The sequence below is a fragment of the Micromesistius poutassou genome (assembly GCF_964030765.1).
Source record: "Micromesistius poutassou genome assembly, chromosome: 20".
NCBI lineage: Eukaryota > Metazoa > Chordata > Actinopteri > Gadiformes > Gadidae > Micromesistius > Micromesistius poutassou.
Window position 1 is genome coordinate 12,284,641 of NC_140290.1, and position 22,500 is coordinate 12,307,140.

The 22,500-nt window shown below is 49.7% G+C and overlaps 2 protein-coding genes across 3 annotated transcripts in view; one reads left to right on the forward strand and one right to left on the reverse strand.

Moving 5' to 3' along the window:
• The first annotated feature begins 3,551 nt into the window (after window positions 1–3,551).
• tril (TLR4 interactor with leucine-rich repeats) lies at window positions 3,552–6,486 on the forward strand. The gene has a single exon (XM_084484592.1). The coding sequence runs from the start codon at window positions 3,681–3,683 to the stop codon at window positions 6,336–6,338; it is 2,658 nt and encodes an 885-aa protein (XP_084340718.1). The 5' UTR covers window positions 3,552–3,680; the 3' UTR covers window positions 6,339–6,486.
• A 2,419-nt stretch (window positions 6,487–8,905) lies between these two features.
• LOC311365069 (cyclic AMP-responsive element-binding protein 5-like) overlaps window positions 8,906–22,500 on the reverse strand; it is a 16,607-nt gene continuing 3,012 nt past the window's right edge. Inside the window, exons 2-10 of one of the 2 annotated variants that reach the window (XM_084484591.1) lie at window positions 21,574–21,640; window positions 21,267–21,360; window positions 19,772–19,881; window positions 18,690–18,898; window positions 16,738–16,864; window positions 11,330–11,674; window positions 10,464–10,718; window positions 9,926–10,034; window positions 8,906–9,119 (exon numbers count right to left, since the gene is read on the reverse strand). In XM_084484591.1, coding sequence (XP_084340717.1) covers window positions 8,974–9,119; window positions 9,926–10,034; window positions 10,464–10,718; window positions 11,330–11,674; window positions 16,738–16,864; window positions 18,690–18,898; window positions 19,772–19,881; window positions 21,267–21,360; window positions 21,574–21,627 — 1,449 coding nt within the window. In that variant the 5' untranslated portion in view covers window positions 21,628–21,640 and the 3' untranslated portion in view covers window positions 8,906–8,973. Of the gene's footprint in view, window positions 9,120–9,925; window positions 10,035–10,463; window positions 10,719–11,329; window positions 11,675–16,737; window positions 16,865–18,689; window positions 18,902–19,771; window positions 19,882–21,266; window positions 21,361–21,573; window positions 21,641–22,500 lie in introns of both variants that reach the window. The other variant, XM_084484590.1, reaches the window with a different exon arrangement.

Sequence of the window (22,500 nt, forward strand, 5' to 3'; positions counted from 1 at the left end):
ATACACACCCACACACACACTCATCACACAGTACAGATCCCCGGGACCTCTTTAATTATGTGTGATTAACTACAGCTTTACTGTCTCTCTCCATCTTTCGTTGCGTCTATCCATCATGCTCATCCTCTACCAAGAATATCTTCCATCCATCCTACAAGGTTGCCAACTCTCACGCATCTGGCATGACACTCAGGCTTTCAGCATCAATCTCACTCTCTCACGCACATGCAACAAATGTCATGCCAAAAAAAACAAAAAACTCCCGTTAAATTTCTGTTGATGACTTGACTAGACTAGACCAGACCACATCGTATTGTTTCTAACGAAAGGGGAGGAGTTTAAGACATCTCCCTACAACGTCCCAGTTGATCTGCTGAAAACTATGTCTAGGGGGTAAACTATGAATATGACCCTGAATAAACTATGACCCTGTTATAATGTAAGCATTATAAGATTTTACAGAGTCTCACGCCAGCCAAAATCCCAAAGTTGGCAACCCTGATCCTATCTCAAACTCTTTTCCCCAACCCCTTAAAGTCAGCCCTTATAGCCCAAGCACCAGCACCACATGACCGGGATCAGAGACCTGACTGTGGCTCTATATATATATATATCTTAACCCCCTGGCTGTACATCCATGACCGATGTCTACCAACAGGCCATCAGTGGGAAGCCCCTTCTCCTTGCCTCTGCATGAATACCCCTGACCTTGTTATTCAGTCTTGGTCCTTAAGGGTTTGTTTTTGCTTGCTGAAATTACAATGATATGTTGTTACTGTTGACGTTTCTCGGAAGGTTGCGCAAACTGTTTAGCTGCGAGACAAATCTTCTTGAAGAAGCAGGCCGTGGTTAAAACGTCCAAACTTTAGTCAGAACCACACACATGCAAGCTTATTTAATCGCCAGAATTGATTAGTGTCACGGCTTGCACAGGGAGGTGAACCCAAAGGCAGAGTTTAGAGGTGCAAATTAAGCTTTACTTAGCGCAAACATAGACCATGTTGGCTACAATGAACCGACAAACTGGGATGGAAACTAGGGATCTTAAATGCATAGAACAACAGGTAAACAGATTTACTAATTAACACAGCAACACATAACACTAACGACACTAAGCCAAAACCTGTAGTGAGGGGTTGTGGCAGGATTGTTAAAGCAACCCTGTGCAGCAATGGAACCTCCACTGTATCGCTGGTAACTTGGGAGTGAGGCTGGGTAGCCTGGGAGCCAGGCCGGGTAGCCTGGGAGCGAGGCCAGGTAGCCTGGGAGCGAGGCTGGGAAACTTTGGAGCGAGGCTGGGGGGAGCGTGCTGGGCAGGGGAGTGGAGAGTAGGGCTTGGTAGCCTGGGGGCAAGGCTGGGCAGCCGGGGAGTGGGTCTTTGTCGCTGGGGTGTGGGGCTGGGTAGCAGTGGAGTAGGACTGGGTAGTCACTAGCCGGGGAGCGCGGCTAGGTATCTATGGGGAGCGAGGCCTGGTGGCTGGGGAGCGAGTTCCACAATCCTCTCCAGGATACAGCCAATGAGGCCATCCTTGCGTTCTGAGGTTGCTTCTGGGAACGTGGATAATGAGGACATCTAAGATTATAAAAAAATAAATGTCCGAAAGTAGTCAAAAGACACCCAGGATCTTCTTTGCTTTACTGGAGTATCGTTCTCCTCTTTTCTCTCTCTAACAGTAATGCTCACCAGACTCCTCAAATCACCCAGAGGGGTGAAAACAAACATTTCCTGAAGAGAAGAAGGCCCAGTCATGTCTTTAGACCTAAAGCCTGCCTGAGCTTGGTGACTCCCCTCCTCGCTGTGTGTGTGTGTGTGTGTGTGTGTGTGTATGTGTGTGTGTGTGTGTGTGTGTGTGTGCGCGCGCGACATGACAGTGGACTGAGATAACGAAAAGGAGAGATGGATAGAGGATGAGAGCAGAAAGTCAAGAAAGTTGCGAGGGAGATCTGAGTGGATGGGGGATGTGAGGCAGGAAGTGACCTTTTCAAGAAGAAGACAGGGGAGAAAGACAGAGACGGGGGGAGGGGGGGGGATGTCCCTAGGGAGCTACATATCACATACTATCACATCGGCACTCCCACAGAACGCCATACGTCCCTTTAAGCCAAACGATGAAGTGATTACGGCGAGGTTAATGCCTGGACTATAGAGAAGCATCACCATCACAGCGGTCTGTGACGTTGGCCCCTTTGACAGTCCTGTCTGGACAGAGTTCCTCATGCACAGCGGTGGAACACACCACATCCCTCGTCTCTGCCAGGATACGTCTGTGTGCGCATGCATGCATGTGAGCTGTAAGGACTGTGTCAAGTCTGATAAATATTCAGATGTCCTGGAATTCACATTTAATGCCTTTGCGCATTAAACGCACATGCGCACATGCAACCTGAAATCGTTTGTGCAGAATATACATTAGATGCATTTATTCCTCCCACGTTCAGGAGGAGATTTTCATCTGGCACTTTGCTTCAGTAGTCTTAACACACACACACACACACACACACACACACACACACACATACACATTCGATTTTTTTTTTTACCATTATCTGGCACTTTGCTTTGGTAGTTTTAACACAAACACGCGCACACACACGCACTCATCACGATCTGAATTCCTCTTGTCGAAATGGGAACCATGTGCGCTTTGTTCATTGTCATCGACGACCGTCTCCAAGAAACGACGCGTGCTAATGAAAGACGGTTAGAGTTCAGCATGTTGATAATTATGTTGCCATTGTGGCTCTAATAAATACAATTGGGGCCCGTGTGTGAGAGAGAAAGTGAATGGGCTATTCGTATCTTCACGGTGCGCAGACATATTTGTGGAAAGGGTGGAACTTAAAGTGAATATTCAAACAGGGAAACATGGAAAAGCCATTTGCCAGCCCTCAACGTCGTAATGCTGCAGGCGCGCATCTGCAGGAGAGAACACGTGAAGTTTGGGGTCCCCCAGGGACCCGCGTGGGAAGGAAATAATGCCGTCTGTTTTGTCCATATCCAAGATCGCATCCAGATAAGACACCCGGCGACTGTGGAGCGCGTAAAAAAAAGAAAACTCGGATTAGCAAATCTATTAACGCCGGCCCGACCCCATACCGTATAGGCCTACGCCTACTGTGTTTTTTTATTTCTTAATCGGAACTGAGTTACTTTTAAATGGATTTCGTATAGGCTGTGTATAAAAGTGGGCCACATCTGGTTTTGGCAACAACCTGGAATTGCAAGGGAGGGTCGCTCTCTCTCTCTCTCTCTCTCTCTCTCTGTTGCTTATGCGAGTGTGCAGAAAGCCTTAACTTTATGTCTGTATGTGTGTTCGCGCGCGTGTGCGTGTGTGTGTGTGTGTGTGTGTGTGTGTGTGTGTGTGTGTGTGTGTGTGTGTGTGTGTGTGTGTGTGTGTGTGTAACGGATATGTAATTTGCAGCAGATGACCACTTGGGGGATGGCGGTTCGTAGGGGAGGTGAGCATTTCTTTAAAACGGCTTCGGAGGAGTGCACAGCATAAATTAACACAACAACTCCACACAGGAAACCGACACTTGTATAACATCGATACATTGGACGCTATAATGGACGCGCGCCTGACATCCTCCAGTGGCACTGAAAAGAGGATCAGTGATTGCACCTGAGCAACTAGGAAAACCAAGCTCATGTCACAGGAGACCAGGGACACGCCGTGGGAATGGATACCCGCTGTACTCTTGTGGGGGTAACAGCATGCGTTCTGCTGTTGTCTTTCGGGGGTCTGATCTCGGCCTCACTTGTCGGCGGCGAGGGTGACCGGAGCGCGTGCCCGAACCGCTGCGACTGTCAACATGCGCAACACCTTTTGTGCACCAACCGGGGACTGCGCGCCGTTCCCCGAGTCACCCCGGGAGTTCCCGAGGAGGTGCTGGTCATCAGCCTCGGGGGAAACTTCATCACTAACATCTCCGCGCTGGACTTCAAAGGGTACAGTAACCTCGTGCGATTAAACATGCAGTTCAATCAGATACAAGCCGTTCACCCGAGAGCGTTTGACTCATTTTCCAAACTAGAGGAGCTGTACTTGGGACATAATTCCCTGTCAACAATAGCCCCTGAGACGTTAAGGCCCTTGAAGAAGTTAACCATTTTGTACACCAATAATAATGGTATCGAGACAATAACCACAGAGCTCTTCGCCCACTTGAACAGCCTCGTTAAACTGCGCTTGGATGGCAACTCACTAGCACTGCTGCAAGACTCTGTTTTTGCGAGTTTGACTAATCTGCACTATCTGCATCTAGAATACAACCAGCTGCAGCACATCCACAGAAACGCATTTTCTAAACTCTCCAAATTGCGCTTTTTAAACCTCGCGCACAACAAGCAGTCGTCCCTGCGCAATGTGTTCGTTTTCTCCCAGCTGCGGGCTTTGTCAACGCTGCTGCTCTCTGAGAACGAAATCCAACACGTTGGGAACCACGTCTTCCAGAACCTGAAGAAGCTGTCCAAACTCTCCCTCAGCAACAACCGGATTTCCCGTCTGGACGGGGGGGCTCTGAGGGGACTGACGGGCCTCAGAGAGTTCCTGATGGATGGCAACGAGCTGGTGGAAATCCCCGCCGGCCTCCTCGACTCCCTGGAGCGCATAGAGGAACTGGACTTCAGCGGCAATAGGATTTCTAACGTGGACGCGTTGGCCTTCTCTCGTCTCAAACACCTCCGCGTGCTGAAGCTGAAGGACAACCGGCTCACCAGCCTGTCGGGGGGAAGCTTCGCCCTCAACAGCGTGCTCTACGACCTGGATCTCCATGGCAACAACTGGACGTGCGACTGCCGCCTCGAGGAGCTCAAGCGGTGGATCACGTCGGCGCATTCCCGCGGCAAATTATTGACTGTGTTTATTCAGTGCGGTCAGCCGGCGACCCTAAAGGGGAAATATCTGGACTATGTAAACAGCTCCCAGCTGCTGTCCCTGGGGAACTGGACCCACATATGCGAGACCCGAGCGAGGCCCGAGGAGAGCAGGGGTGGGGAGGTCCTGGAGAGGCAAGTGGGAGACAGGGGGAGGGGAGAGGCGGTTGATGCGAGGGCGGCGGCGGAGGGGGGCGAGAGGAGGCGAGGCGCAGAGGGTCATGAGAACCGGGGAGCCAGAGGGCCAGACGGGGGTAACCCAAGCACCTCTCCAGCAGGAGCGCTGAGGAGGGAGGGGGAGAAGAGGAAAAGGGAGGGAATCCCGGGAGAGCGAGGGGGTCCAGGCGCCACCGAGGAGGGGACACCCCCGCGAAGCTCCTCCTCCTCCCCCAGACTGAAACCCAGCAGGGCGCCCGTCGGCCCGAGGTCACGCTCGGGTCGGAAACGTACGAAACCGAGACCCGGGCCGTCGAGCGGCCAGTCCCGGACCACAGCGTCCCCCGCGCCCCCCGACGCGTCCACCGCCACCACCGGACCCCCCGTCCTGCTCACGGACCCCCCGGCCCCGCCCCCTTCCGCCCCCTCTTCCGCCGCCCCCGTCGGGTCGGCGGAGAGGTTCGACCTCCTGAGAGCCGGCCAGGACGAGCCGCTGCCCCTCGTCGGCGACCCCTGCGCGTTCAACCGCCGCTTCATCGCCAACGTGTCGCTGGACCAGATCACCGCGTCCACGGCCCGCGTCCGCTGGACCACCCGGCCCCACCACCCTTACTCTGCGTACGGGGGCGGAGCTGGAGTTGGTGGCGGCGGCGGTGGAGGGCCCGAGATCCACTACAGGGTGCTCTACGACCGCTTCGGCACGCCCGACCGATTCCCCCGCTACGTGTACGCCCCCGGCGCGGCCCGCTCCATCACCCTGCGGGAGCTCTCGCCGGACGTCACCTACATGGCCTGCGTGGAAGGCGTGGTGGGGGGGTCGGTGTGCCAGGTGGCCCCCCGGGACCACTGCGTCGGCGTGGTCACCCCGCCCCTGGAGGGAGGGGTCGGAGGCGGCGGCGGCGGCGGCGGCGGCTGGGGGGTGCTGGGCTGGGCCGACCTCCACCTGATCACCGCGGCGACGCTGGCGGGGAACGCGGCGCTGCTGCTGGCGCTGGGCGCCGTGTGGCTGGGGCGGCGGCTGCGGCGGCGGCGGCAGAGGAGGAAGTCGGCGGTGCACGTGAGGCACATGTACACGTCCCGCCGGCCGTACCGCCACGAGATGGGCGGCGGCGGCGGCGGCGGCGGGGCTGTGTCGGCGGCGGCGGCGGCGGCGGCGGCGGCCTCGGCGGACTTCACCAGCTACCAGTGCAGCCGGCCGCCGCGCCTCGGGCCCCTGGAGGAGGGCGACCTCATCGAGTTCCCCTGCGACCGCTTCCTCGACAACAGCTCCCGCCGCGACAGCGACATGCAGAGGTTCTCCGACTAGAACCCCTCCCCCCCTACCCCCTCCCCCTCCCCCTCCCCTCCCCCCTCCCCTCCCCCCTGTGGAACAGTTCTGCAGCAGTCAGGCCGAGCAACACTGGACTGGATCAGAGAGAGACATGTGGTGAAGCCATTGGGAAGTGGGACGTTGCATGTATTGTTTTTCCAACGTTTTTGGAGGTATTTTCCCGTGTCTTTATTTCACAGGACGCATTACATGCACGGTCTGACAGAGGACAGTGGACTGTGTCCAACGGCGTTGGACATGGTCTTTTTCTGGCAATGAGCAAAATGAAACCGCACGTGTGGTATGCGTTAGGTTTGGTTGGTGCGTTAGAGCGCGAGCCGATCCCAGTGGCCTGTTATTATGGCAGCTCTTAAAGTCTTAAGCCTCCCCCTGACAGCACAGGAAGTCAATCCGTTTGACTTCCCCTTCCTACCCCTTCCCGATTCATCATACTTCATTTCCTGGCACCTGCATATTGTTTCTAAATGTGGGAGCTTTGTGTGAGAGCTAGAGTGTGACTATGCGTGTTTGGTAACCGATTTCAACTGTGGTGCTTGTATTGAAACCAAAGACTTCATGTCTCCTCATATGATTTTGTATTATACATAATGATGGCTGCTGGTTGGCAGGACTCTTATTGTTGTTTTTTGTACTTTTATACTTTACTTTGTACTATTTTTTATTATGAAGTAAAGATACCCAACAATGTGACTGGAATGTTGTTTAAGTGATCAGGGATGAAAAGTAGGGTTGTTTTCTCAGTGTAGCACTCTCAGCTATAACAGACAGTTTTCATCACATGGATCCGCAGAGGTGACAAATAGGAAAACGTGGAATACATTTAATGTTTATCAAATAAAGTGGAACAGTTTTATAGAAATTCTGTATACAAGACACCCACTCTAAAACAGGAAACTCACTTGGAGAGATGTGTGTGTGTGGGAGGCGGGGGGGGGGGCGGTATTTGTGGGTGAGTGCATGTGTGTGGATGTGTGCACATGACAATATGGTGTCTGGGAATAATTAAAGGCTCTTTGTTTGAGTAGGCCGGGTAAACCTCCAATATTTCACACACACACACACACACACACACACACACACACACACACACACACACACACACGCACGCAGGCACACACACATATGCACGCACGCAGGCACACACACACACACACACGCACGCACGCACGCAGGCACACACACACACACACACACACACACACACACACCACACACATAAAAGTCCTGATGCTCAGTATTACCAAAACAGCCGGGAGACGAGATCTACGATCAGGAATCCAAGTACTTTCAGACATCAAGGCCTTTAGAACAGTTTTGTTTTGTTTGTTGTACTCAACTTATAGATGGATAAATAAAGTCCCTAGATTTAAGTATTATATGACTTGCTGCTTTCATGTTCATATTGTATCTTGAGTTAACCCAGATAAGTATAAAGTAAGCAGTGGGCCACTTTTCAGTTCCTGCCAAGTACTGAAACCAAACAATAATAAAACTAGTCAGCAGATGGCAGACAAGACCATTTTACACGTTATCAACATATTTCCCAGGAGATTGACGGGGCAAATTAAGAGTGCGTGAGTACTGGAGACTTAAATAAATCGTTTAATCACAGTTTAGGTCATGCCCTGTATCAAACGGCTGTGTCAGTTAGAAATATATCACAAGTGCACAGCAAGAATAAGTGATTTTAATTGATTGTCCATGTCTGTACAGTACAAAAAGTGAAGCCTTAATAGAGCTGTGTAGGGTATTTCAGGGCACAAGCTGGAGTTAAGCTTGGGTCAGTTTGAATGAAAATAGGAACTTTCCATAAAATAAAAGTGACACAAAGAGCCACTGTACAATCCATTATTAAAAATGTTGTTTTAAACAAACGCTACAGGGAATGAAGGCATCTCTACAAAAAAATAACTTTTTTATACAATATACACAGTTTAATTTGTTTCTTCTATAGCTTGCCCCAGGGTTTTTAAAAAAAAGGCTCACGCATTATTGCGCCCATACTTTGAAAAAACAAACAAAAAACACAATAACTTGTTTACATAATACCATGATATTTCTCTTCTTGTTAGGACACATTAGTGCAAGATATTAGCAAGAAAAAGATTCTAAGTTAAAGTGCCTTACTAGTTTTTGCTTTGTGCTTCCAAATACAATGCAGTCCACATAGAACAAGCTAAGCTTAGCTTAGCTTTGTCGCTATCAAAGACCTATCTCCCTCAGTGCACATACGACCCCCACTGCCACGTGTCCATTGCAGCAGATCAGGAATAGTAGTACAACTCAGGCCATTTTCTTTTTGTCACAGGCAAGAAAAACAGATTTGGTTCCGGATGTGGCAGAGCCAAGTCCCACCCCCGCCCCCCCTCCGCGCCTGTCCCCCGCCCCCCCCCCCCCTGTTTTTCTTGGCTCCTCTCGCACACATAATCTAGACTCTGTTATCATCAACCCAGTTCAATGTGTTCATGGGTGTGGACCACAGAGCGGACCTGGCCGGGGGGACATGGCTGGGGGGGGGGGGGGGGGATCAGAAGGAACAGAGCTGGGGAGCAGGGACAGAGAAGGGGTGGGGAACGGGCGGGGGCCTTTTTGCAAAATGGACGTCTGGAGGCTAGCGCCCGGGGTGGTGGTCGTGCCCCGTGTCCCCCCCAGCCGTGGTGGTGGAGGAGGAGGTGGAGATGCTGTTGTGCTGAACGGCCCCGCGATGAGAGCCGGGACATGCGAGGGCGGGACTTCCTCCCGGGCTCAGCCCTGCATCTGGACACAGAGAGAGCTGTCAATCGAAGTCCTGATTCCTCTGTGTGATTCAATAGTTGGTGGTGTGGTGTTGATTGGTGTGGGTGTTGAGGGAGAAAATCAGTAATGATTTTTGCATACACCTAGTGTTGCCATGAATAGCATTTTTATATTTGACAAGCAAATTCTAATCACACAAGAAAAATGACGAATGCATAAAACCGATGACTGCTTCAATTTAAAAAAATATGTAGTTTTTATTTTGACACATGAAAACTGTACAGGAAAATATACAACAAAAATATAGAGCAGTACATCAATGTGACATGCAATCAGAATTATACACAGTCCATGTTGCGTGTCTTTGTCATCTATTGCACAAGGTGTTACAAAACATTGCTTTAATAGCTGCATCAGATCAAGTCAGTTCAAGTTCTTTGGTTATGGGCCATGTCAACATATTTGGGTTGCCTGATGGCAACAATATACAATTAGTTCCATGTTTCGTTTCTTTGTTTCAAGCTGGAAAAATAAACAATTGTTGCAATGCATTCTATTCAGTCCATTTGACGTAATACAAAAAAATATATGACTTTTTAGTCCCTAATCGGCCCTTGAAATAGTTTACAGTCATGCTCTTTAAGGTGCAGTATAACTCCGTTATTTTATCAAAAGTGGATCTGCCATTACTATGTATACCTGATCCATAATGGACAATGTTCGTGAATAGAAAGGTCGGTCATAACAAAGTTTGCAGTTGTGTGCATTGGTAATGACTGCACCATGGGAGGGGGTTGGGGGGTGGCTTGGAGTACTGGGTTACTCACTGGCATAACCCTGTGTCTCTCTCTGGTGTGTGGTGACGGGACAGTCCTTGTGGGTCAAGAGAATCTGCTTCAGCTGGCCCACCTCTGACCTCAGTGATGTCACCTCGTTCTGAGGAAATGCGTAGTAAATGCATGATGTTATTACGGGATATGTCACATGATAGAGACAGAGGGGTAGAGAATGTGTGTGTGTGTGTATGAATGTATGTGTGTGTATGTCTACCTGTGTGTGTGTTTGTGTTTGTGTTTGTGTCTGTGTGTGTTTGTGTATGTGTGTGTGTATCTGTGTGTGTGTGTGTGTGTGTGTGTGTGTGTGTGTAGATGTGTTTGTGTGTGTATATGCTTGTGTGTGCACCTCTAGTGTGTGTGTGTATGTGTGTTTGTGTGTGAACCTCTAGTGTGTGTGTGTGTGTGTGTGTGTGTGTGTGTGTGTGTGTGTTTGTGTAATGTGTGTAAGTGTGTTTGTGTGTGCACCTCTAGAGATGCATGCGTGTGTGTGTGTGTGTGTGTGTGTGTGTGTGTGTGTGTGCGTCTTCACCTGTAACTGCAGGTTGGTGTGCGTCAGCTCCTCCGCCTTCTTCTCCAGCGACGACACCCACACCTTCCTCTTCTGCCGGCAGCGCGTGGCCGCCGCCCGGTTACGCTCCAGGAACTTCTGCCGCCGCTCGTCGGGGTCGTGCTCTGTGGTCCGCCGCCTGCGACCCCCGCCGCCGCCGCAGCCCCCGCTCTGCTGCAGTGCATGCTGGGGCAGACACGGCTGGGGGGAATGCAGCTGCTGGGACCCCGGGGAGAGCTGGAGGAAGACACACACAGGGGCGGACCGTACTGTTAGGCAAACCAGGCACTGGCCTGGAGCCCCAGGCCCCATAGAAGGCCCCATAGAGGCCTTTTGGGGCCTCCAAAATACAGACAGTCTCTCTCTCCGGATTGCGAAGCAATCATGCAACTGCGCTACGCCCCCCCCCCCCCCCATCAACAGCCCCCAAAGGGCTAAGTACGCCACTGGACATGCAAACAAACAAACAGACAGACAGACAAAGACATTACTACTGTTTTGGTCATTTAGCCGACACTTTCACCCAAAGCCACTCAAAGTGAACGGAGATGCCTTCAGTAATTCAGGAGTGGTTGCGGATCGGGCGTCCGGTTCAAGGTGGGGGAGGCCTTCAGAGGGTGGACTGTGGACAGGGTTACCATCAACCTTGACCACCTTGCCCAACAATGTGACCCGCACATACTGTGTACGTGCACACAACCGTCCCGCGAAACCCAGACGAGAAAGAAACAAACCCGGTAATCGATTTCCATCGATTTCATAAACTGCCACTCATCGACCTGCACAACAATCACAGCCAGTCACAGCCTCGCTCAGCTCACGCTCACGCGCTGTCACGCCACACCCACCTCTGACGCGATGGAGAGGGGGGACCCGTGCTGCGGCAGGGGGCCGTGGTGCAGGTGGGACAGCGGCGAGTGGTGGGGCTGGCTGTGGGGGGCGTTCCCCGGCTGGCGGAGCTGATGCCCGCCGGTGCCCGCGGCGCCCAGGGGATGCTGCAGAGGCAGGGCGCCGTGGCAACGGGGCTGGTAGGGGAGCGGCGCGGCGGGGAGGTGGTGGTGGTGCGGGTGGTGCGGGGGCATCTGCGGCTGCCGCTGGGACATCACGTCCATCATGTGACCGACGGGCGTCATGCCGTGATGCTGGGGCTGGTTGGGGTGGTGGTGGTGGTGGCTCAGCGTCGGTTTGCCTCTCTGCAAGGTGGAGGATGAAAGGTGGACGAGGATATCAGTGATGGTAAATGGACTGCATTTATATAGCGTTTTTTTTTTTATCCAAAACGCTTTACAATATTGCCTGACGTTCACCCATTCATGTACACATTCACACACCGACCCGTGGAGTCAACCACGCCAGACAACAGCCAGCTCGTCGGGAGCGGTTAGGTTTTAGGTGCCTTGCTCAGGGACACCTCGACGCTCAGCTAGGAGGAAGCCGGGGATCGAACTAGCGACCTTTGAGCCGACCCGCTCAACCTCCTGAGCTACTGCGCCCCATCAATGATGCCATCACTAGTAGCATTAGAAGAGCATGCGTGGTTGTGTGCATGTGTTTCTGAGGATTTATACCATAACTTCTTACCCACATCGGGATAAGATATTCTACATTAGGTGGTAGGTTAGGCTACTTTCTCTGCCAGAGCTGTTGACAAAGACTCATGTTTGTGGTCCTGCCACTGCCCCTCAGTGGTTATGGTATAATTTCTTATTTGATTTCAGGGACAAGATAATGACACGCTACCCTCCAAGACTGCAGCGTGTGAGCGTGGGTTAAACCGTCCTGCGTGAGGCTACACCGCGGTTTACGCTTGTAGAACGAAGTGGATACAGTTGAAGTATCCACAGAAACATTCCATTGCACCCATGCTTAAAATCTAATTTTCACCAAGTTTACGTCACGCTTAACCACTGGAATGCACGAAAAGCGATCAATCACAAATTGGATAGCACCCTGGGACACAGGGACAGCACCCTGATTAGCGCGTGTGATTGCCTTGAACAGGGTGCCAGGTGATGTCACTATATATACAAACAGTAGAATAACTTTGCGTTTGGTTTATTTTCTTGGTAATGTTTCACTCATTCCCTCACTCGCTCTCTCTTACTTAGTAACTTGCTCAATCCCTATCTCACTCAATCCCTCACTCAATCACTCATTCATTCACTCATTCCCTTCCTCACTCACTCACTCACTCACTCACGCACTCACTTCTATGGAACAATCTACAGACCAGACTCTTTTCACAGAGGCGTGGTCGTGAGACAGACACAGGTGTTGCTTATTAAAGTAATTATGGGTCTACTTTAAAGTCGACCAAGGTAGTCGACTTAACAAACGAGGATGACACACAAGAACCACGGTCCATGTAGATAAAAGCAGCAGACCCGTCATTAGTAGGATGGGTGACACCTGTGCCGTCCTGCCATGACACCTCTAGGAAATGTGCCTCTGGTGCCTCTGGTTCCCGACTAATATATCAAAATAAATTCCTCCTATCTCCCTCTTATGAACCCTATACTCAAGTGTATTTTCCCGTGGCAGAGTCTTAATAAGGGCCAGATCCTATGAATTCTAGTGACTCTGTTCAGGGGCCCGTGAGGACAACAGTAGTGTTGGACCGGAGGGGCCAGGGGACGATGTGAGCCAATGGGCAGCTTGAGGGCTCCAGAGCTTGATGGTTTCACACTTTATCATGCCCTCATATCAACTGACCAAACAGACTGTAAGGAGCTAAATTAAAACTCATCTCACCTTTCTCCCACACTTAGCACGGGACTGACAGGAGGAGGGGGGAGAGGGAGGGAGGGAGGGAGAGAGAGAGAGAGAGAGAGAGAGAGAGAGAGAGAGAGGGGAGAGAGATGAAAAGAGAAAAAGGAATGGGCCAAGGGAGGGAAAGGGGAGAGGGAGGAAAGGAGCGAGGGAAGAACGGAAAGAGAGCGAAAGAGAGGGAGGGAGGGAGGGAGGGAGGGAGGGACGGTGGCGAAAGAGAGAGAGAGCGAGGGAGGGAGAGAGCGAAAGAGAAAGAGAGGGAGTGAAAGAGAGAGAGAGAGAGAAAGAGAGAGAGAAAAAGAAAAGAGAAAAGGAGAGAGGGAGGGAGAAGGAGGGAGAGAGCAGGCGCGATGGGAGAGGGAGATCAAATAAGAGGGTGAATAGGAAGAGCAGAAGACAGAAAGACGTCATGTTTGGAACATGATATCACCCCTACACCCTACACCTCCCATATAAATACTATCTCTCCCTGTTAGACAACAACGTCTTTTAAGCGAGTTTATTTTTTTTAAACTCTGATTCATTCAGCAGCGGAAAAATGGGGGAGGGGGAGGGGGGCGGGGGCGGGAGGGCTGGGGGGGGGCGGTATAAGGATGAAGCCAAGAATGAGGTCACCCCTCCGCTTGTGCCAGTTCTACCAACCAACCCGCTTGTCACTCAAACTCACGCACAACACACACACACACACACACACACACGCCCATGAACACACACACACACACACACACACACACACACACACACACACACACTCTCATGAAAACGTACACTACACAAACACAGACGTTAACTAGACAGGATAGGGCATGTGCGTTCCACTCGTGTTTACTACACACACCTTGACACAACGGCCTATGATTACATCACACGATTTCTCCGGAGGCTGGATGACACACCGCATTGATATTTTCACTGTGCGTGTGTGCATGTGTGTGCGTGTGTGTGTGTGTGTGTGTGTGTGTGTGCGCGTGTGTGTGTGTGTGAGAGAAGAAGGAGGGAGAAAGGGGCGTCGCAGTGTGAAGACATGTAGTCCATAAGAGCTGCAATGTGTTTTCACCATCGCTAGCACCAATAATAGGGTGTCTATGGTGGGTCTGAGCGGTAGATACTTATGACTCATCGGCAAGTTATTGGTTTCATTCAGAAGTTCAAGACACAAGTAACGCATACAACCATCCACATTAACAACAACAACAACAACAACAACAACAGCAAACTAGCTGTCACTAGAGGATGATGCAAACAGAATAGAATAGAATAGAATACAACAAAAGAGAAGTGAATAGACAAGATTATGCAGAGCGTTATCTCCGGTGCAGCCCACTCTATCCTTCTGTCTCTAAGTCTGCCTGTCCGTCTGTCTGGCTTGGCGGTTGGCTAGCGGTCCGTCCGTCTGTCTGGGTATATGTGTCTGTTTGTGGAAGAAGCTCAGATTTGAACAGACGATCCAAGGCTCTGAAACCTGATACACCTTTTTGGTCGCTATCCGACATACCAGGCCAGTACATGATGTCATATCCTGTGTGTGTGTGTGTGTGTGTGTGTGTGCAGGTGTGTGTGTGTGTGTGCGAGCGCGTTTGTGTGCACATGCGGGCGCCTATGTGTGTTCCATACATAAAGACAGCATCACAGGTTCCATGTGTTGGATTTCTTGCATGTTTCCAACTATTTATACTATACACATGGACACGTGTAGAGAATTCTATGTAGGTTGGGACATTTTATCTGCATCAGTGTGTGTGTGTGTGTGTGTGTGTGTGTGTGTGCGTGTGTGTGTGTGTGTGTGTGGCCGTGTGGCCGTGTGGCCGTCTGTGTGTGTGTGTGTATTTGGCCGTGTGGCCGTGTGTGTGTGTGTGTCTAAGGGTAGAGTTACATACTGCTTCCTTTCTATTCTGATTGGAGCAGAATAAGATTAGCCAGAGGCAGAATGGGGCAGTGTGAGTGTGTGCGTGTGTGTGTGTGTATGTGTGTTAGTGTTGTGTGTGTGTTGTCTACACGTGAAGTGTGGCTTTACATGCAGTGCGGTTGAGTCTTACCTATTTTACGACTTAATCAAGACCCAAAACCTCAGAGAGACCTGAGACCTTTTAAAGCATTCCAGCGTTCTCCTCGTTCAAGGTTAGCAAAGAGGACACAAGCCTTTACCCCAGTGCATTCTGGGTGCAAAACACCAAGACAAAACTAGGCAGGGACCAGTTCACTGCAGCATAACGACGCTCACCTGCAGCATTCACTTTTCCTATGAGTGAATACAATTAGACTGACCTCTAATTCTCTAGTTCTAAAACGGGTAGCAAACATGGAGCAAACACACTCCTCCTCCTAACCCACAGACTGGGGGTCTGGAGACGTGATTCAACCCCCGGGCCTCTGAGTGAACGCCTCTGCCCCCCAGACGCCCCACCCCCGCTGACACACGAGTCAACGTCTAGACACGCACACATGACCTCTTGGCAGGTCCTCGTTTTTGTGTTATTTTTCCCAACAGAAAGTGAGAAGTACACATCACAGAGGAGGAGGACTGGGGTCCCATTTACCTGGGGCGAGGAGCAGGGGGCTCTGTTTCCGTGTCCCGCTAGGCCCAACATGCTGGACATCTGCCTCTCCATCTGAACCACCCGCACCCCCCCACCCCGCCGCGCCCCCCACCCCCCCCCCCACCAGAGGAAAGAGAGAAAAGAGAGAACACGTTGAGGTTATCCTGCGATGGGATTGGACCACAGAGGTTCTTCCAACACAGAGCAGACCCTTCAACACCGGGGGGAGGTTTTTCTTTCCTGAATGTTGAAGAGAATAATGGGACTTTTTTTGCTGGCAAACAGGAACGTGATCGACGCTGCTCTGCGTTTGCTTGGCTTGCACCTAGATCTATAAATCCGACGTGCGCAGTCTGTGTTTGCGTGCACGTGCCTGCCCGTGTGTGTGTGTGTGTCCGTGCCTACTTTTGTGTGTGTGTGTGTGTGTGTGTGCCTGCATGTGTGTGTATGTAATTGATGTACAGTGCTAGATGTGTGTGTGTGTGTGTATGTTTGTTGGTGTTTGTATGCATATATGTGTACATATATGTATAAATGTGAGCTGAGGTGTGTGTGTGTGTGTGTGTGTGTGTGTGTGTGCGTGTGTGCACATGCGTGTGCGTGTGTGTGTTCGTGTGCGTCTGTGTGTGCGTGTGTTCACGTGTGTGTGTGTGTGTTCACGTGTGTGTGTGCGTGTGTTCACGGGTGTGTGTGTGTGTGTGTGTATGTGTTCACGTGTATGTGTGTGTGTGTGTGTGTTTGTGTGCATCTGTGTGTGTGTGTGTGTGTGTGTGTGTGTGCGTCTGTGTGTGTGTGTGTGTGTGTGTGTTCACGTGTGTGCGTGTGTTCACGTGTGTGTGCGTGTGTTCACGTGTGTGTGTGTGTGTGTGTTCACGTGTGCGTGTGTGCGTGTGCCCGTGTGCGTGTGTGTGTGTGAGTTGGGGGCACTAAGCCCTATCTCTGAGACTTACAGGCAGGTGCTGAGCAGATGCCCCTTGCATGGCGGGGTCTGGCAGGGTGCCAGGCATGGAGGCGGGAAGGGGTTGTCTCTGTCTGCTCCTCGGGTGGAGGAGGGAGGAGGGCAGCCCGGGCACTGGTCTGAGAGAGAGAGAGAGAGAGAGAGAGACGGACAGAGAGAGAGAGAGAGAGAGAGAGAGGGGAGGTCATGGCGTGTCTACAGTTGGTTCCACCGCTTTGAAAGTCGCTCATCTGGGAGTTGGGAGAGCGAGAGTTCGCTGGAGCGAGAGAGAAAGAGGTAAGGGGAGGAGAGAGAAGGAGGCCGTGGGGAAACATTGAGGTTAGTTTCAGGTGTGCGGGGGTTCAAGTGTTGAGGGGAGGTTGTTTACCCACAGTTTGATCCCCCCCCCCCTATGTATGGAAATACCTTGCCCCTAGTGCCCTTGAGCAAGATTGTTAGATTCCTGCCAAATGTTGTCAGCCTGCTGACTTTTAACTGTGAAAAACAGAAATGTGTGTATGGATGGATGCATGGGGGAAAGTCTGGATTGCGATACAGTTGTAAAACAGGTGTAGGGCAAGCAATGCTGAATAACAAAAATGAGTGATAATGGAAAGTATAAAGAGGTAGAAAATAGGGCGCTGGAAATAAGTGACAGATTGAGAGGAAGAAAGAGGGAGGGAGGGAGGGAGAGAGTGAGAGAGAGAGAGAGAGAGAGTGAGAGAGAGAGAGAGACAGAGAGAGAGACAGAGAGACAGAGAGAGAGAGACAGAGAGACAGAGAGAGAGGGACAGAGAGGGACAGAGAGAGCGAGAGAGAGGGAGAGAGAGGGAGAGAGAGAGAGAGGGGGAGAGAGAGAGGGAGAGAGAGGGAGAGAGAGAGAGGCTAAGGAACACAGTAGGGATACAGAGTCCTGGGTGCCACATGCTGACATAACTATTTTGGCTCTCGGCCAATCAGACGGCGTGGGCCTCCCTGGATGGGCTGAGGTCATCGCTGGTGATGTCACCACTAAATCTGGAGTAGGCAGCCAATTTAACTACAAGCAGAATTCTTTTTTATTTTACGGAAAAGAAAAAGCATACACACAAACTAAAACAGCATTTCCTACACGTAACCACAACAGTTCGACCGGGACAGCTGCCAGACAACCAGAGAGTGGTCGCTTTGGCAACCAGTGGAAAACACGAGGGGAAAACAGTCTGATACCCGATCCTTGGCTGGTGCCTAGCTGGTGAAACAGTGAAACACAGTGTCTGACTGGAGCGGGTACTGGCTCTGCTCCTCTCTACCTACATGGGCCCCCGTGGAGCTGGCCCATGTTTGGAAGTCAGGAGAGCATGGAGGCAAAGGAATGGAGCCCCGCTTCACACACTAGATGGATGGATGGATGGATGGATGGATGGATGGCGTAATAGATAGATGGATATATGTTTAGAGAGATAGAAAGAGAAATGGATGGATGGATATAGGTTGATACTGTACGTACATGCATACATACATACATTACATACCTACCTACATACATACATACATACATACCTACATACATACATATATACGTACATACATACATACATGCATACATGCATACATGCATACATGCATACAAACATACATACATACATACATACATACATACATACATACATACATACATACATACATACATACATACATACAAAAATACATATATACATACATGCAGACATACATAGATAGATGGATGGATGAATTTATTGTTAGATACATGTATAGATAGATAGATAGATGGATAGATGGATAGATGGATGGATGATGAATGGATGCATGAATTCATGGACTGGCTTGCGATGGTATGGAATCTGTCTGGTTCTCTGCGGCCTCGGGCCCATTAAAAGCGTCTCTTCACCCAATAGCATTCCTTCACGACCCCTCAGCCACCGTGTCCCTGCGGGCCCACACAGCAGCCACCCTGTTACTCACCCCGAGTGCATGAGCCCACCGCGGGCCTGGGCGATGACGGAGCCGGGCTGCAAAGACGGAGCAGCCTTGTGGGCAGCCAGGCTGCAGCTGGGGGCCATCAGGTGGCCGTGGCCCTGGGGGTGCGACAGCGGCTGGGTGTGGGGGTGGTGGAGGCTGGGCTGGCTCTGGCGGGGCTCTGGTGGGAGCTGGTGCTGGGGCTTCAGATGTTGCTGCTGGGACAGACACGAGGAGCCGGTATGATGAAGAGGCCTCTACTCGAGGTGTCTGCTACTTAGTGTGCTGAGTACCGCAGCAAGATACAAGACGCACAACTTAGTTTGATTGAATAATCTGATCAAGGTCACACACAGAGAAAGGTGTTTACATGAAACGGAATGATGATCGAGTTGTTCTAGGTGACTCAATCCATCATTATGTCACGGGGATAAATGCAATCAATGGATCTAACAAAGTCGATGCAATTATTGTAATGATGTCCTAAATCAAATGAAGATTGCTCTGTCATTGTGCACGGAAAAGGTGCGGTGTGTTCCTGAGCGCTGATGTTACGGTCAGGTTTATGGGTGACAATTGCGATAAATTATGTGTGAGTGAGTGAGTGTGTGTGTGTGTGCTGTGTGTGTGTGTGTGTGTTGGATTTTTGCCTGTGTTGAGTGTGCATGTCTTGCGAGGTCTCTTGTGTCAGATTGTGCGTCCAGCGGCCGGCTGTTTAATTGACAGCGGGGTGAATGTGATCGTCCCGGTGTGTCTTTCCTGCTGCAGGTCATGTAACTGTCTGGCGTCTGATTGGGCCAGTCCACCTTTATCTCCCTCACACGCAACTTTCACACACAGGAACGCTAATCCCGGGAAAACCCGATATTGTATATTAATACGGTTTATGTTTGGTTGATGACGTTAACGTTAGTGCTTCTATGAGTGTCGTTGTCACGGGCACTTTGAGACCAAAGACCTCAACCATTTAATTTGGCGGGAGATATTGTTTCGGTTAGGTTTTATTTTAGTTGAATTGTATTGAAACATATTTTCGCATCTACACATGGTTGTTGGGTTATGTGTTTATCTTTTACTTTTGCTTTTACCAGTTTGTTGTTCTCCTCTTGTTGCGCCTGCAGAAACTCTTCCTCTATCTCCTTGAACAGACCCACCGCATCGCAGTTCCGCAGGAATCGTGTGGGCGTTGGAGTCTGGTCTAAAAACAATGCATACAAACACACACACACAATCACACACAATCACACGCACACACACACACACACACACACACACACACACACACACAATCACACACACAAAAAAGATAAAAATAAGAAATGTTATAACAATATTACCAGCATCAGCTGGCATAGATTTATGTACATGTATGTATTTCTGTATATCTATTATCACCATGGAGACGACTGGTTTCCTCCACATGCTTTTCTGTAATCTAAAATAAGATAATCTCTGTGTCGTCTAAACATTCAGGGGTGAAAGGTGGAGAGGTCTTTGTCTTAAAATTAGGTTTCCTGCAGGGACATGGATGACTGCAGGTGTGTTTACGTTTGTGTGTGTATGTGTGCGTGTGTGTGTGTGTGTGTGTGTGTGTGTGTGTGTGTGTGTGTGTGTGTGTGTGTGATAGAGAGGGCAAGTGTGTGAGCGAAAGAGAGAGAGAGAGAGAGAGAGAGAGAGAGAGAGAAAGAGAGATATATTGTTATTGTTTTGTTTTGTCAGTCTCCATTGGAAGACTCTGTTAGAAGGTTTCTTGGCTCTTTATTGTAGATATTTTAATGTATTACACCTTTGTAATACATTGTAATACAAAACATCCAAAAGCAACAATGACCAAATTAACAGCAATCCATCAAAGTTGCCAAATGGATCGCCCAAATCAAAGTGTTGCAACAAGATCTATTTTTTTGATACTTTGATACTTTCTGGATACAGTAGGAAATACAAAATGGTTTTGTTTGGTCCAACAACACCAAAAAAAATAAAGAAAAAAAGGCGCATCCGCATCAGTAGTCTAATCTGTCTAATCTGATCAGGGGGAGGGAGGAGGGTTACTGCATGCGCTGCAACAAGAGTGTCCAGGTTTCAGAGCACAGAGCGGCCTGTGTGAGGGAGAAGACCTGCATGGAGCTTATCTGATTTCGGACTGAATAACCTTCTGTCATCTTAATCCTCATCAGAAAGGCGGACACCCCTGGCCCACACGCAAAATAAAATGAGTGTGTGCCTGCACACGTACATACATGCACACATGCACACAGACACGCACGCACGCACGCACACACGCACACAAGCACACACACACACACACACACACACACACACACACACACACACACACACACACACACACACACTCACAAACAGTAACAGTGGTAAACCACTCAGTAATTAAATCTGAGTGCCTGTGACAGGAATTTGGAGAAGAGTTGTAAGGGAATCGGAAAACTGCCTACACACACACAGGAACTCAACGTAACCACTTTTTGGTTTTTGGTGGACAGAGAGAGAGCGAGAGAGTGAGAGAGCGTGTGTGTGTGTGTGTGTGTGTGTGTGTGTGTGTCCTATCGTCAGCATTATTCTCACCTGTGGAGGCGTTGTCCGCCTTGATGGAGGGGAACTTGAGGGTCATTTCGTGCTTGTGTCTGTGGATCATCAGGTGCTCCTCTGAATGAAAGCGCTGTCACAGAAAGAGCAAAAAAACTGCAGAATTAAAATGTGATATTTAAAATTTCTAAATGTTCAAACGTAAATTGTTCCTTTCGTCCATAAAGACAGAGCCTTTAGGCCATCACACAGCCGTGTTGAGGGGCGCACACAAACACACTAGCATACACACACACACACACACACACACGCACACACACACACACACACACACACTGAAACTCACCTGAGAGCAGCCCGGGGCATTGCACAGGTATGGTCTGTCCTGTTCGTCGTTCATATCCCACTCAAACCTATAGGCAGGACAGAGGAACAATAGGGTAGGGACATCCATCACATGGACCAAATGCACTCATCCTCTGTGATATGATCTTACTCTGTCAAGATGCCCTGTTAAGCCGCTGAAACATCATTCAACTGAACCATCATTCAACTTAAAATAGATCATTCAACTGAAACATCATTCAACCGAAGATATAATTCAACTGAAACGTCATTCAATAGAAACGTCATTCAACTGAAAATATTATTGAACTGAATCAACATTCAACTGAAGATATCATTCAACAGAAAATATATTTAAACCAAAATAGAATTCAACTTTTTTTTTAAATTTTAAATTAAATTAAATTTCAATGATATTCTATTCAATTCTATTCAATTCTATTATATTCTATTATTTTCCATTATGTTCTATTCCGTTCCAATTCCAATCCATTCTATTATATCCTATTATTAGATATTCGATCCTGTTCTATATTTCAACTCAAGACACCGACCCTTGGGCTACGCATTACAGCTCCAGAGATGGTGTTACTGACTGTTGTCGGGTGTCTGTAAGAAGGCTACATGATGGATGATGGGTGTTTTGATCGATGAATAGACGGTGTGACCAAGCCTGTCTGCTTGAAAGGGAATCCTCCCTCATCCCAGACCTTGGGTCTCACTGCACTGCTGCCTGTCGCATGATGTCTATATATATGCTTATAATTTGCTTGTTGTGATCTCTCAGTCCAACGACGACAGAACACTTGTCTGCTATTATGCCCCATGATTCTCTGGGGGATTTATATATATATATATATATATATATATATAGAGAGAGAGAGAGAGAGAGAGAGAGAGAGAGAGAGTAGATGTATATATATATATA